At 43.4% G+C, this 13,953-nt stretch overlaps 1 protein-coding gene across 26 annotated transcripts in view; it reads left to right on the plus strand.

Moving 5' to 3' along the window:
- The window catches only part of NAAA (N-acylethanolamine acid amidase), a 70,324-nt gene that overhangs the window by 6,330 nt on the left and 50,041 nt on the right, over nucleotides 1–13,953 (plus strand). For 13 of the 26 annotated variants that reach the window (XR_003795432.1, XR_003795433.1, XR_003795434.1 and 10 more), the window contains exons 4-10: nucleotides 1,140–1,230; nucleotides 5,216–5,292; nucleotides 7,505–7,677; nucleotides 7,836–7,898; nucleotides 8,649–8,715; nucleotides 10,044–10,072; nucleotides 13,781–13,889. Coding sequence is in view for 8 of the 26 variants with exons in the window: in XM_029234556.1 (XP_029090389.1) it covers nucleotides 1,140–1,230; nucleotides 5,216–5,292; nucleotides 7,505–7,677; nucleotides 7,836–7,898; nucleotides 8,649–8,715; nucleotides 10,044–10,072; nucleotides 13,781–13,856 (576 nt within the window). In the remaining 18 variants the exon portion in view is untranslated. The remainder of the gene's footprint in view (nucleotides 1–1,139; nucleotides 1,231–5,215; nucleotides 5,293–7,504; nucleotides 7,678–7,835; nucleotides 7,899–8,648; nucleotides 8,716–10,043; nucleotides 10,073–13,780; nucleotides 13,890–13,953) is intronic. The other 13 variants (XR_003795441.1, XR_003795440.1, XR_003795444.1 and 10 more) reach the window with 2 other exon arrangements.

Here is a 13,953-nt window from a genome sequence, read left to right on the forward strand (position 1 = left end):
CATTGAGTCTCGGGGAAGAGGTCATTTATGAAATTAAGACCATTGCATTTTCCCCTTGTAATTTAGCCGCTTTATTTTACAACCAGACGAGGTAGAAATAAACAATTAAATGAAAAGTTACTGACTTAAAATTCAGCTTTCTAGGAAAAAAGCAAGCTAGGCCCGTTCATTTCTCAAAATACAAAAGTATTAGTTCATCTTTACTGAACCATGTGAGCTGGGTGTCTGGTATCTGAAATAACTGATAGTTTGTTTTTCTCCTCAGGGATATAGTGGTGTCTTGTAATCATTAGAGTTCATTTCCTTCATTTAAAGTGGGAGCAAAGCAAAAAAAAAAAGAAAGAAAGAAAAAAAAAAGTGGGTGTGATCCCTACAACTCATGGAATAATCATGAGGATTAAATGAAAGATGTATGTAAAAGAATTTTTTAATATTTAAAATTTAAATTTGATTATTACTGACAAACAGTCTCACTTGTTTCCCCTTACTTCACAGAGCTTGTAAGATGCATGATATTAATCTTATAATGAGTCAACATACGTTTTTAAATGGAAGCCCATTTGCTACTTCTAGGATGGAGCTTCTTTTTTCTGCGAGGAGCCCTTTGATGAAGCTTATTGATCCCTTCTCAAAATAATGTTTCATAAATACATAAAATAAAGTTATGAGATTGCGAAGAAACCAGTTATGTTGAAATACAGCCATTTCAATATTATACTTTTTCTTAACACATTAACTGGTAAAACTTAGCAGTGGGTCTAGAAACTACCATAAATTCAGAGTAGTGGTAAGTATGAATGATATTTCAAGATATGTATGTATACCATATCAACATAGGTATGATGCCATTATGTATGTGAAAATACTTGAGTCACAGGCACTTACAGAGGGAGTAAAATTTCAGTTAGAGGCTAGTGAAAATAAAGATGTACCTTTTTTTCCATCTGAGGTCACAGATCCACTGACTTCTATCCATGGACCCCCAAAGTTAAATCTTCTAGAAGGCTATTTCAGAGGTTTTATTCTATTATGTTGGAACTTGTAAGAAAAAAAAATCCATGGAATTGTGGGACAAAACAGGTGATTTCAATGTACATTTGGTTGGAGTGTTGAGATGATGCCTTATCTCTTGATTTCAGATTGCTTTCACAGGAACCACCTTTATTGGCTATGTAGGATTATGGACCGGTCAGAGTCCACACAAGTTTACTGTTTCTGGCGACGAACGAGGTAATCAAAACAAACTCCCAAGCACTTTTAGCCCTATCCCTGTTCAGTTTTATCCAAGTACTTCATTCACTCACCCAACAGAACATATGGAACACCTTCCACGCTACATGCTTCCATTCTAGTGGGGGAAGGTGGGCAGCGTGCAAGTAAGCAATGAAGATTATTTCAGCTAGTGATAAATGCTACCAAGAAAGTAAAACAGGAAGATGTGATAGAGAATGAAGGAGGGCGTGCAGCAGGTACTGCAGGTATAAGGTCAGGGAAGGCCTGACCCACATGATCCAGGTGTGCAGAAGCTAGGGGAGGACCATCCCTGGTGCATTCCAGAAACAAAAGACTGTGAAATGTGGTTACAGGATGGAGTAGGTGGGGAGTGACAGTAGAGACAGAGAGGAAGGCTGAGGCCGTGGTGCAGGGTCATGAGGGGGAGTTTGGGTTTTAAGCCAAATGGAAGCCCTAGGAAGAGTTTAGGCCAGGGAGTGAGCAGATCTGTTTTACCTTTATATTCTTAACTATCATTGGCTGCTCTGTAGAGACTAGATCATGTTGGGTTAAGATGGAAGCAGAAGACTGGAAGCTATTGCAGTAATCAGAGGATATATGGTGGCATTACACAAGTAAAACACTTTAAGGGGTTCTGTGCACTTACTCCTAAGTTTTCTCATTAGACCCTCACAACAGTCCTATTAGATAGGCTGGGTTGATATTATTAACTGCATCATTATGCAAAGGAGGAAACTAAGGCTACAAGATAAAAGGACAGCTGGTTGATGGGAGAGATGGTTCTCAAATTGATCTCCTGGGTCCTTGCCTGGTTGCTCTATTAAATAACCCCACTGCCATCCCCTAAATCTCAGGGAACACCACTCAGTTTCCCAATATGTGGGAAACCCTGAGATAAGCCAGCTCTGGCCTCTGTCTTCAGGAATTGCAACTGAATGAAGGAGAAAGACAGGTACATGGAGTCTCTTAAAGTGTAGTGTCGGTCATCTGATGAACCCCTGATCAACTTGTTGTTTCCTTTGATGTATTCTTATCTTTTTACATAGGCTGGACCAGGAAGATGCTGGTTAAGGATATATCATTGTCCAAGGGACTCAGTTCTTTATCCTCATGTATTTCTTCATCATTTTCTCAAATGTCAGCTATGAGTGAGACTAATTCTCAACCATGGTACCCAAACCACAGCATGACAGTTCCTGAAGTTTTACGGAGAATGACTGTAAACATGTGTAAACAAAATTATTTAACTGATAGCTATGGTATGAGCAGTTTAAAAGTAACTGAGTTATTCTTTTACATACACATTTAATTAAATACTGTCAAATTTCTTTAAAAAAATTCTTTAAACCTTAAGCTAATGAAAACTAGTTATATCTTTAGTCTGTGAAGACTGAGTTAAAATGCCTGAACAATAAAATAACATCTCTTCTTTAATAGCAATAATTAAGATCCTCAATTAAGTTTCTGGATATTATGGAGAGGGCCAACAGTGCCTTTAGTATATGAATAAGGATCAGAAAAGGAGGAGGACTAACAAATGGCATAGAGTGTGGGAGACCTAACCAGCCGCGGATAAGATCTCAGACCCCAGAACCAGGCTGCCTGGGTTTATACCTTGGTGCTATCACTTGCTAGCTGGTGATCATGACCAAGGTGCTTAACCTTTCTGTGCTTCAGTTTCTTCATCTGAAAAACAGAGACGATAATAACCACTGTAGGATGAAATGAGTTCATGTATGTAAGGTATCTAGAGCAATGCCTGGCGCAGAGCAAGGGCCATAGACGTATTTGTCATTGTTGTCACATCTCTGGGCTGGTCCTCTTCTGAGCCCCAGATTGAAGTGTCCAACTACCTGCTCAGCATCTCCACGTTGATGTCTCCTAGGCATCCCAAACTTAACATGTTCAAGCACATCTCTTGCTCTTTTCTTTTCCCCTTTTCCTGCCCTTAGTAACCTCCTCCACCCAAAGTTACACCTCTCCTAATTTTCCAGGTCTCAGGGAATGGCACTTCTCCTCAACCAATTGCTACCAGGAGAATTCTTTGACCCCTCGGTCCCTAAGTTTTGTCGGCTCTACCACCAAAAAGAGACTCTCCCTGTCCGTTCTCTCCACCTTCCCTGCTAGGCTATCACACCTGTGTTGCTGCCTAGCTGTCCATCTGTTCTCCCCACTACTGTTCTCACCCTCCTGTACTTTCTCCACCCTGCAGCTGCATGATCAGGTTGTTCCCTTGCTTAAGACCTACCATGACTTGCCATTTCTTCTTCTTTTTTTAAAAAAATATTTATTTATTGGCTGCGTAGTTGAGGCACACGGGATCTTTTGTTGCAGTGCGTGGGCTCCTCTCTAATTGTGATGCATGGGCTCCAGAGCCCACGGGCTCAGTAGTTGCAGCGCACGGGCTTAGTTCCCCCACGGCATGTGGGATCTTAGTTCCCCGACCAGGGATCAAACTGGTGTCTCCCGCATTGCAAGGCGGATTCTCAACCACTGGACCATCAGGGAAGTCCCTGACTTTTTATTTCAAGTGACAAATCCAGAGCCCTGACTCTGACCTCAAAACTCTACGTGATCACCTCCAGCACCTCATTTTATGCTTCTCCTTCTCCCTCACTCCACCTGGACCTCACTGGCGTTCTTTCGTTTCTTGACAGCTGCCAAGCTTGTCCCTGCCTTAGGCTTGACACTTATGCCTTCTGTCTGGAATGCTCTGCCCGCCTTAGCTAGATGTCCACAACTCAGAGGGGCTATCCTTACTCTCCTCTCAGAGGAGTCCTCTCTTGTCACTCATGATTACATTCTTGTTTTACTTTATTATGGTTATCAAAACCTTGTTATTTAATGGTACACTAGTTTCTTCTGGTTACGGTTAAATTCCAAGGGTCTGGACCAAGTCTGGATATGGTGGCTAGTAGATGCTTATTTCTTGAATGAAATGCTTATTCCTTGAATGAAAAATTTTCTTTGGAAATAAATCCCCTACAGATAATTTTAAAGATGTTAAAAAGCATTAAAAAAATAGGGGCTTCCCTGGTGGCGCAGTGGTTGAGAGTCCGCCTGCCGATGCAGGGGACACGGGTTCATGCCCCAGTCCGGGAAGATCCCACATGCCGCGGAGCGGCTGGGCCCGTGAGCCATGGCCGCTGGGCATGGACGTCCGTAGCCTGTGCCCCTCAACGGGAGAGGCCACAACAGTGAGAGGCCCGTGTACCGCAAAAAATAAATAAATAAATGAGCCCAAATCTTACTTAAAGTTCTGAAATATATATGTGCTCTACAGTCTTCCAAATACTGTGTTTTTTAATAAATTTATTTTTTTAATTTTTATTTATTTTTGGCTGATTTGGGTCTTTGTTGCTGCGCCCGTGCTTTCTCTAGTTGTGGCGAGCGGAGGCTACTCTTCGTTGCAGTGCACAGGCTCTAGGCGCACAGGCTTCAGCAGTTGTGGCTCACGGGCTCTAGCGCAGGCTCAGTAGTTGTGGCGCACAGGCTTAGTTGCTCCACTGCAGGTGGGATCTTCCCGGACCAGGACTCAAACCTATGTCCCCTGCATTGGCAGGCGGATTCTTAACCACTGCGCCACCAGGGAAGCCCAGGGAAGCCCTTCCAAATACTGTTGAGTCACTTTTCTTATTAGCTACATAATTTCATTTTGCATGAAGTAATATAATAGAATGATTTCCTTTAACATACTTATTGTTTCCAGGTAAAAGACTATATATACACACCCACACATACACACATATGAAATACATATATACACACATATACACTCACACATATACATATACATGTTTATATGTTGCCGTACAATTTGGGCTTCATCTTTGAAAATTGGTTGCTAATAAAATCACTCTTCATCCACCACCATTTCTCCCACATCAACTTGTACTATGGGAAAGAAACAAGATTTAGGAATTTTAAAACGTGGCTCTGGGGCAGCAACTCGAGCATATACTTATTGTTCCATCCTTGGCAGATAAAGGCTCGTGGTGGGAGAATATGATTGCTGCCCTTTTTCAGAGACACTCACCGGTCAGCTGGCTTATCCGCACTGTAAGTATTTTTCTTGTCGAGCCCACCTCACCCTAATGTCATGTTCTAAACTGTGTTCATGTTGTGATGCTGTGTCATTTAACAATGTTGTTTCTAATGTAAGAAGCTCCTGACAAGAATAAGCATTTAAAGGTTTACAAAATGCCTGTCACCTTTTTTGATAATAAGTACCAAAGATAAAGTGGGACACTAGTTAAAGTGTTAAGGACAGATTTTTATCAGTAGTACAATATTGCAATAGGGAAAAGTGTCCAGCGTGAATGGAACTTAACTTCTACTTGACTGAGTATTTTAAAGGGAGAATGAGGGAATGGGGAGGGGGTGAGGGGAGCACAGTAGAGTCACAGAAGTGAAAAATTAGCAAAAGTAGAAAGGAGGGAGTTGTCCATGTGAAGTAAGTCAGCCTCCTACCCTCCCGCAGAGACTGCGACATAGGGGCCCTATCTTCAGGTATTAGCTGTAAAGTCTTTGGGAAGCCTTGAGTTTTTTCAGGCAGGCACTATAAGGGGGCTACAGTCATCGTAAGAACGTGGCCTTGAGCTGTCAGAAGCTGTGATAGTGTTTGTCCAAGTCTTTATAGGCTGAGGTTAAGGCATAGTTGAGAAGAGGGCTCCAGGAGCCTGGATAGAGTTCGGTCAAGAAGAGAATCTTTGTCATAGGCTAGAGTTTTCCACAATAGCTAATTGAGATAAAAGACATATGTTTTTCTGCAGATAGAGATGTGCCCTCCTTTTAGAATCTCCAATTGCAGATATCTTAATCTCCATTTGCAAGTATCTGAATTAACAAAACAAATGCGTTAGAAGGTAGCTCTACACACAACAAAAGGAACATCAGCTTTAGGTTCGCTATTAGTCAGCAGGGTTCCAGGCCACATATAACTTGTAATCTGACCACAGAAAGCACATTTTCAGGAGCACATCTCTGGTGAAAGGATCTGGCCCTGCCCGGGTTTAGCCTTTTTGGCCGGCCCTTGTCCTGCTCTAAATGATCAAGCCCCTGTGGACTTGAAATTCTCCTAAACTTTTTTTCTTATATAAATTTTTTTATTTATTTACTTTTGGCTGTGTTGGGTCTTCGTTGCTGCGTACGGGCTTTCTCTAGTTGCGACGAGCAGGGGGCTACTCTTCGTTGCGGTGCACGAACTTCTCATCGTGGTGGCTTTTCTTGTTGCGGAGCACGGGCTCTAGGCGCATGGGCTTCAGTAGTTGCAGCACACGGGCTCAGTAGTTGTGGCTCGTGGGCTCTAGAGTGCAGGCTCAGTAGTTGTGGCGCACAGGCTTAGTTGCTCCGCGGCATGTGGGATCTTCCCGGACCAGGGCTCAAACCCTTGTCCCCTGCATTCGCAGGCAGATTCTCAACCACTGCGCCACCAGGAAAGCCCTCAGTCTTTTTTTTGAAGCTGAATATTTGGAAAGTGATCCCCTTAACCATCCATGCTGCAGACCTATGGAAGTGTTGATGAAGCCCAGTTCAGCGCGATGTTCTAATGCAGCACGCCGTCTTTCATCTCCAGCCCTTTGCCAGTCTATCCCATTGAGCTACAACTCTCTTCCCCACGCCCACTCCCAACCCCACAACCGCCGTTTTCTCTGGTCTGACTTCTGTTTGTCTCTCCGACCCCAGCTCATGCGATACCTCCCTGAGGGACCTTCTCAATGGCCTGGGTAAGGATGGGTCCCCTGCTGTGACTTCCACAGCATCTCCTTCTCCTGTGTTGACACTTATCACATTGTGTCTCTATTGCCTGTTGGCTTGACTTTCATCTTTGGAAGTCTGGGGAGAGCAAGGACTGGGTCCATCATATTCACGGCTCTGTTCCCACAGCAGCACAGTGCCTGGCACATAACAGGCATTCAGGAAATATCTGCTAAAAGAACAAATGAATGAAGAAACATGGGGAGATCTTTGCAAGGGTGATCTGCCTCGAAATCATGCAGGCTGTGTTTGGTGAGCCGGGTCTCTCACCAAAGAGAACTTGTCAAAGTTCTCTTCTTTTGTGAGAAAAGCCCTGCTGCTGTTGGCTTTCCATCGAGGCTTCTTCCCTCTCAGGAGCCCTGATGACAAGAGAATGCGGTCAGAGCAGTTCAAGATTATAGCCGTGGCTTAATAGAGCAGGAGAATGTGCTTTGGACCAGCTGTGCCTCAGTTGGTGTGGATAACTGCCACGTATGATGATCCTAATGCAGGTTGGTTTGTTTTTTTTGTTCAGACCCTGAGTGAATCAGAAAACTTTGAAGCAGCTGTTTACGAATTGGCCAAGACTCCCCTTATGGCTGATGTTTATTACATTGTTGGTGGCACATTCCCCCAGGAGGGAGTGGTCATCACAAGGAACAGAGATGGCCCAGCAGACATATGGCCTCTAGATCCTTTAAATGGAGCGTGAGTAGAATTAAAGGCTCTGGTCATTTTGTATCAGTAATCTTTTTTTTTTTCCTTTAATTGGTGAAACTAGAGGTATTTTTTTATTTTTCTATACTTTTTCTTTAGCTATGTCCCAAATGACCTTGGCTAAGACAAGATGATGTGCTGTGTTGCAGGTGGTTCCGAGTTGAGACAAATTATGACCATTGGAAGCCAGTGCCTAAGAGAGATGACCGAAGGTAGCCTCTAAACACTTTCTGGTTTGCAGTGTTTTCTTGCTGTCAGGAGAATGTGCCCCTCTTGCTACGGGAACTGGAGAGGACTATAGGTGCTGTCCCCTCCCAGAAAATGTACCTTAGCCCTTGGCCAGGATGGGAGAGTGTGGTATGTGGTGGAGAGCATGGCAAGGAGCTTCTTGGCAGATGGCTGGGTGTTGGGAAGACAAGGTTGGTTCTGGCCTCAGGGTCAGGAGTTCTAGATTCCACCACTAGCTCTGCTGATGACTCACTGGGTGGCCTCTTGGGCCTCTGTTCACCCATCTGTAAAAGGAAAGGGTGGAACAAGGTTCATGGTTTTCTATGCAAGACTTTTTGGGAAGGAAAACATTTCCCTGCACTTAAATAAATAAACTTTGGGGGGGCTTTAATTTCCCTTCTAATTTTGAAAATTCTATAATTATAAGTCAGTGCATCCCCAAAAGGCAAGTAGTTATATATTTTTCCTTGGCTTTACTGACCCGTGTGTTCGGTGGCAACTGTTCAATTCACAGAAAACATTTTCATCATCCTGGCTTCCTTGAGCAGACGGGGTTGAATTAATTCCACCATGGTGGTTTGAGACAAGGTAGCAAACATGCATGGGGGCCAGAATCTGTTTGGGGGAAAGGGAGATAATGAGGCTAGGCCTTGCATTGAGCCTCCCAAAATGAGAGCTTGTGGAATTTGGAGTTTCCTGAAGTACCAAGTGACCTTTGACCATTGTCCTTACAGAACACCTGCCATCAAAGCTCTTAATGCCACGGGCCAGGCAAACCTCAGCCTGGAGACGCTTTTTCAGGTAACTTGTGTCACGATGTCCAGCTTTTACCCAGAATGTTTGGTGTCTTTCTCAAAAGTGATTTAAAAAAAAAAAAAAAACTCTTCTGAAATCAAGCAATATTAAAGTAGAAGTTTTACCTGGTTGAAAACATTTAAAAGGAAAACATTTTCTGAACTTGTAACCATTTAGGTTAAAGTATCATCTTCACCTGAGTTTTTCTGCATGTTAAAAAAAAAAAGCATAGTTGTAACGTGTTCATTTGTTTAAAAGAAAAAAAAGGTTTCAAAAGTCTAACTCTGTCACCCCAAGATACACCACAGTGTTCAGTGGTTATTTTATTCCTATTGATATTCTGCATGTATTTCTCTTACCTTTTAATAGTCTTTTATTTATTATTATTATTTTATTGAGGTATAGTTGGTGTACAACGTTACATAAATTTCAGGTGTACAACATAGTGATTTACAATTTTTAAAGGTTATATTCCATTTATAATTATTATAAGATATTGGCTGTATTTCCTGTGTTGTACCATATAATATATTTGTAGCTAATTTTATACATAGTAGTTTTGGTTTTGGTTTTTTTCAGCTGCGTTGGGTCTTTGTTGCTGTGCACGGGCTTTCTCTAGTTGCGGCGAGTGGGGGCTACTCTTCGTTGTGGTGCGCGGGCTTCTCATTGCAGTGGCTTCTCTTGTTGCAGAGCACAGGCTCTAGGGCACATGGGCTTCAGTAGTTGTGGCACTCAGGCTCAGTAGTTGTGGCCCACAGGCTCTAGAGCGCAGGCTTAGTAGTTGTGGTGCATGGGCTTAGTTGCTCCGTGGCATGTGGGATCTTCCCGGACCGGGGCTTGAACCCGTGTCCCCTGCAGTGGCAGGCAGATTCTTAACCACTGCACCACCGGGGAAGTCCCTATACATAGTAGTTTGTATCTCTTAATCCCATACCCCTAATTTGCCCCTCCCCTCCTCTTTCTCTCCCACTAGTTTGTTTTCTGTATCTGTGAGTCTGTTTCTGTTTGCTATATACATTCATTTGTATTGTTTTTTTAGATTCCACATATAAGTGATAGCATACAGCATTTGTCTTTCTGTCTGACTTACTTCACTAAGCATATTGCCCTCCAAGTCCATCCATGTTGTGTAAATGGCAAAATTTCATTCTTTTTTGTGGCTGAGTAATATTCCATTGTATATGTACACCACATCTTCTTTATCCATTCATCTGTTGATGGACACTTAGGTTGCTTCCGTATCTTGGCTATTGTGAATAGTGTTGCTATGAACATTGGGGTGCATGAACCTTTTCAAATTTCTAATCATTTTTAATATGATTTCTCCTATGCAGGTTTTGTCAGTGTTTCCGGTTTATAACAAGTAAGTGACATGTTAAGCATGTCTGTTCATACATCACCCTGGCACAGTAGACTCTCCCCTGCACTCTTTGGCTCAGCAGGGATCTGAGGGCTCCCACAGAGCAGGTTTTCTAGGTGCTGTGGCGCCAGCCGTGACAAAACAGACTCTTGGCTCTCCTGGGATGAGCATTCTACTGGCAGGGAGGGACAGATAAACAAATGTAGCAAAAGTCAGGTGAGGAGTCCATGGAGAAAAACAAAGGTGAGGAGGATAGAGTGATCTGGAAGGAGGAGGGCGTGACATGCTCATCCTAAATCCGTCTGCTAGCTGGGGACCACCTTCGCTGCTTGGGAGCTCCCTAATTTCACTGTTAGTACTAAGCTTTAGATACCTTTGGCTTTCCTTTATCTTCCCGGGGAGTTTCTGCTACCCCTGTGCTCATTTCACAGCTGATTCAGTGCCTAAGTTAATGTTTCTCTTTTAGCCTGTGTCCTTGATAGTAGCATTCTGTGAGCAATGGCTTCTCGGGTCTACAGCCTGGGATTTTACCCACCTCCTTTTTTTTTGAGATGAACCGCTGGGCCGGGCTGCCACTGCCACTGCCGTAGGAAGCGGTTAGTTAAACTTGAGACGCAGACCCCACCAAACTTGTACAGGAAGCTCTGAAGGTCCGCCGTCACCATCACAGCATGGCTGAATAGGCCAAGAGCCTGCACTTTGTGGCCTCATACCCCTCAAGGTGTTGCCTGATTGCCTTCTTTGTGCCCACGACCAGCTCAGTGAGGTAGGGCCTAAAATAGAAGAGGTAGCAAGTCATCACAGAGTCTTATCTCCTTCTCTTACCTCCATAAATTCCAAAACCCAGCATTTCCTACTTTCTCATCATCCTTACTTCTTTCTTCAAGGCAAGAATATCAAAAATGGTATTCTTCAAGAAATAGCCTAATATGGATAAAACTTGTAAAGGGATTTTTAGTTTCAAATACCCAATTGATTTTTTTCTTTGAAATGATCCTCTTTCACACAAATATAAAACAGTAGTTTTCCTGACTGCCTCTAGATTACCTTTTGTATATTTGGGTGCTCTAAGATTCCTTAGGTACAATGACATTTTCAAAACTGGTGTTACTCTGTTCACTTTGCACTGTAATAGGAATATATCTCTTTGAATTTTTTTTAAGTATGTCCAGATAAAAAGATTATTGCTAAAAAATTAATTCCATAAACGATATTCTAACAGCTAAAACAATCTTCTACAGAAAAGCAAATCAGTATTTTCCCACTCTAACAAATGAGCTAGTTGGGTCACAAATGATACCTAGCACTATGCTAGTGAACTAGTTCTTTGAGGGCAGAGAGAGCAAAAACAAAAGACTCTCCTGATTTGTAGCATTTATTGATTTCCTTGGTGTAAATACTCACCCTGGCCTATTTCAAGCTTACAGTTGGCTCATAAACTTCCTGCATATTTAACCATTGACTCTCAACAGCCTGTAGGAGTTAGCTCCAACTCACCATTACCCTTTCCAGATGGGCACAATTTTGCCTTTTTAATAATCATTTAAAAAATAGTTAGGGCTTCCCTGGTGGCGCAGTGGTTGAGAGTCCGCCTGCCAATGCAGGGGACACGGGTTCGTGCCCCGGTCCGGGAGGATCCCACGTGCCGCGGAGCGGCTGGGCCCGTGAGCCATGGCCGCTGAGCCTGCGCGTCCGGAGCCTGTGCTCCGCAACGGGAGAGGCCACAACAGTGAGAGGCCCGCGTACCGCAAAAAAAAAAACAAACAAAAAAAACCCTATTTTTGTGTTCTTATAGTTTTTTAAATAGTTACATAAATGATAAATATTTCATTTAAAGATTAATAGTGTAATCAAATAGTTTTTTAATATTTATTTTAATAAAGCATTTTCCGTGCTGCGAACAGCCCTTATGATTTTAAATAGCTGCATCATAACCAATTGAATGTAGTATAATTGGATTAAACATTCTCCAGTTGTTAGTTTTTCCTCTATTAAAACTCTGAAATAAATATATATGTACATTTCCCCCCTGTTTTTGTATTATTTTCCTTGGCTGAATTCACAGAAGTAGGATTACTGAGTTAAAGGCTATGAATGTTTAAATGGCAAATGTTTTGTCGAAATAGATTTGTCAGAAGTTATAAACGGTTTACCAAGAAGCATTTTTCTTTATTGTGTAATTGAAAACCCAACAGGATCTACATTTAAATGACTAGCACCAGTGAACCAGAAATAACACAGATCCCTGACTCTCAGGCCTTTTACATGTAAAGATTACCAGCAGCTACGTCTGTTCAGTGTGTGAGGCTAATATTTAGAAATGTCTGAACAGAAGCAAGTATCTCTATGCTGCCCCCTTGTGCTGTGCTACAAAATTACAGTCCCCTGCAGTGGAGCTCCATCCTCTGCTGTGGCTATAAGCAGAGACAGTATTAAAACAGTGATGGAGAACAGAATTATGACTAAAGGGCTTCCCTGGTGGTGCAGTGGTTAAGAATCCGCCTGCCAATGCAAGGGACACGGGTTTGAGCCCTGGTCCAGGAAGATCCCACATGCCACGGAGCAACTAAACCCCTGCACCACAAATACTGAGCCTGCACTCTAGAGCCTGCGAGCCACAACTACTGAAGCCCGCACACCTAGAGCCCATGCTTCACAACAAGAGAAGCCACCGCAATGAGAAGGTGGCAACGAAGAGTAGCCCACGCTCGCCGCAACTACAGAAAGCCCGCCCGCAGCAATGAAGACCCAACGCAGCCAAAAATAATAAAATTTTTTTAAAAATTTAACAAAGAATTATGACTAAAGTAAATAAGCAGCCGAGGTCCTGTTCAGGGAACCTTCGTTCCCCTTGACAAGCTTTGCATGTTCTCATAGTGCTGTCTTCAGCCCAGTGTTTGATTCAGTTGTGGGGTGCCAGTGCCTATTCCTAAACTGCCCTGCTCCCAATGCTTTGAGCAGGCATCCCAGCTGGTGTCTGGGGCAAAAGGTAGTTGAAGGGAGTGAAGGGTAGGAGCCTCAGTGTGTATGTGCATGCGCACAAGTTATTTGGGTCTCTTGCTCTGCAGAATGTTGAGTAAGTGACATTGTACTTTTCATCCTTCGATCTGGGCCAGTGGACCCCCTGTCTTGATCCCTGAGCTTTCGGGGCCCCACTCTGGCCTTCCTCTGACTCTCCCATGATATAAGGAATCCACTCAGAGTCTGGCCCAAGTACCCAGAACCCTGGAATTCTCGTCCTGAACAGCGCCCAAGCCATTTCCAGGGCCTGCGTGGTCCACTTCCCTGGGTGGTGTTCTCCTGGTGGCGGTGTGCAGCCTTCATGGACGTCCTGTGCCTGGTGGTGGCCAAGGGATGGCTGTTTGCTGGGGGTGGTGCATGAAGCCTAGATGAGCGTCCACATATGTGCCATTTGTGGGGTAGACAGAGCAGGGCTGCAGGCCAAGGCCAGCTCTCCCTCATTGCCACAGTGTGGAACTCTGGGGAGTCTGAGAATTTTGAACTTGGCCTTCCACAGTGTTGTCAAAATAGGAAAGAACACTTAGTGTGGTTGCTTGAATTATAACTTTTAAATAGCCTGACATGTGTGGGTATCTTATCTGTATTCTTGTCCTGGGTCCCAAGTGTTAGGAAAAGAGCTTGGGATTTTTCTTCCCCTCTTTGGAATATTAGAGAAAGTGATGTATATGTTAAAATTCCTCTCATTTTCAGCTACACAGTTTATACTACGGTAATGAGTGCTGCCAGCCCAGACAAGTACATGACTAGGATCAGAAACCCGAGTTAAAAGCAGAAGAGCGAATTCACCTATGCTATGAAGGTTTGCTGAAGTTTTTTTTTGGGGGGGAGGGCAGCGGTTAGGGATGGGGGAAGGAGGACATATA

Source organism: Monodon monoceros, unplaced genomic scaffold, assembly GCF_005190385.1.
Source record: "Monodon monoceros isolate NGI ecotype Baffin Bay Population unplaced genomic scaffold, NGI_Narwhal_1 Super_Scaffold_20, whole genome shotgun sequence".
Taxonomy (NCBI): Eukaryota; Metazoa; Chordata; class Mammalia; order Artiodactyla; family Monodontidae; genus Monodon; species Monodon monoceros.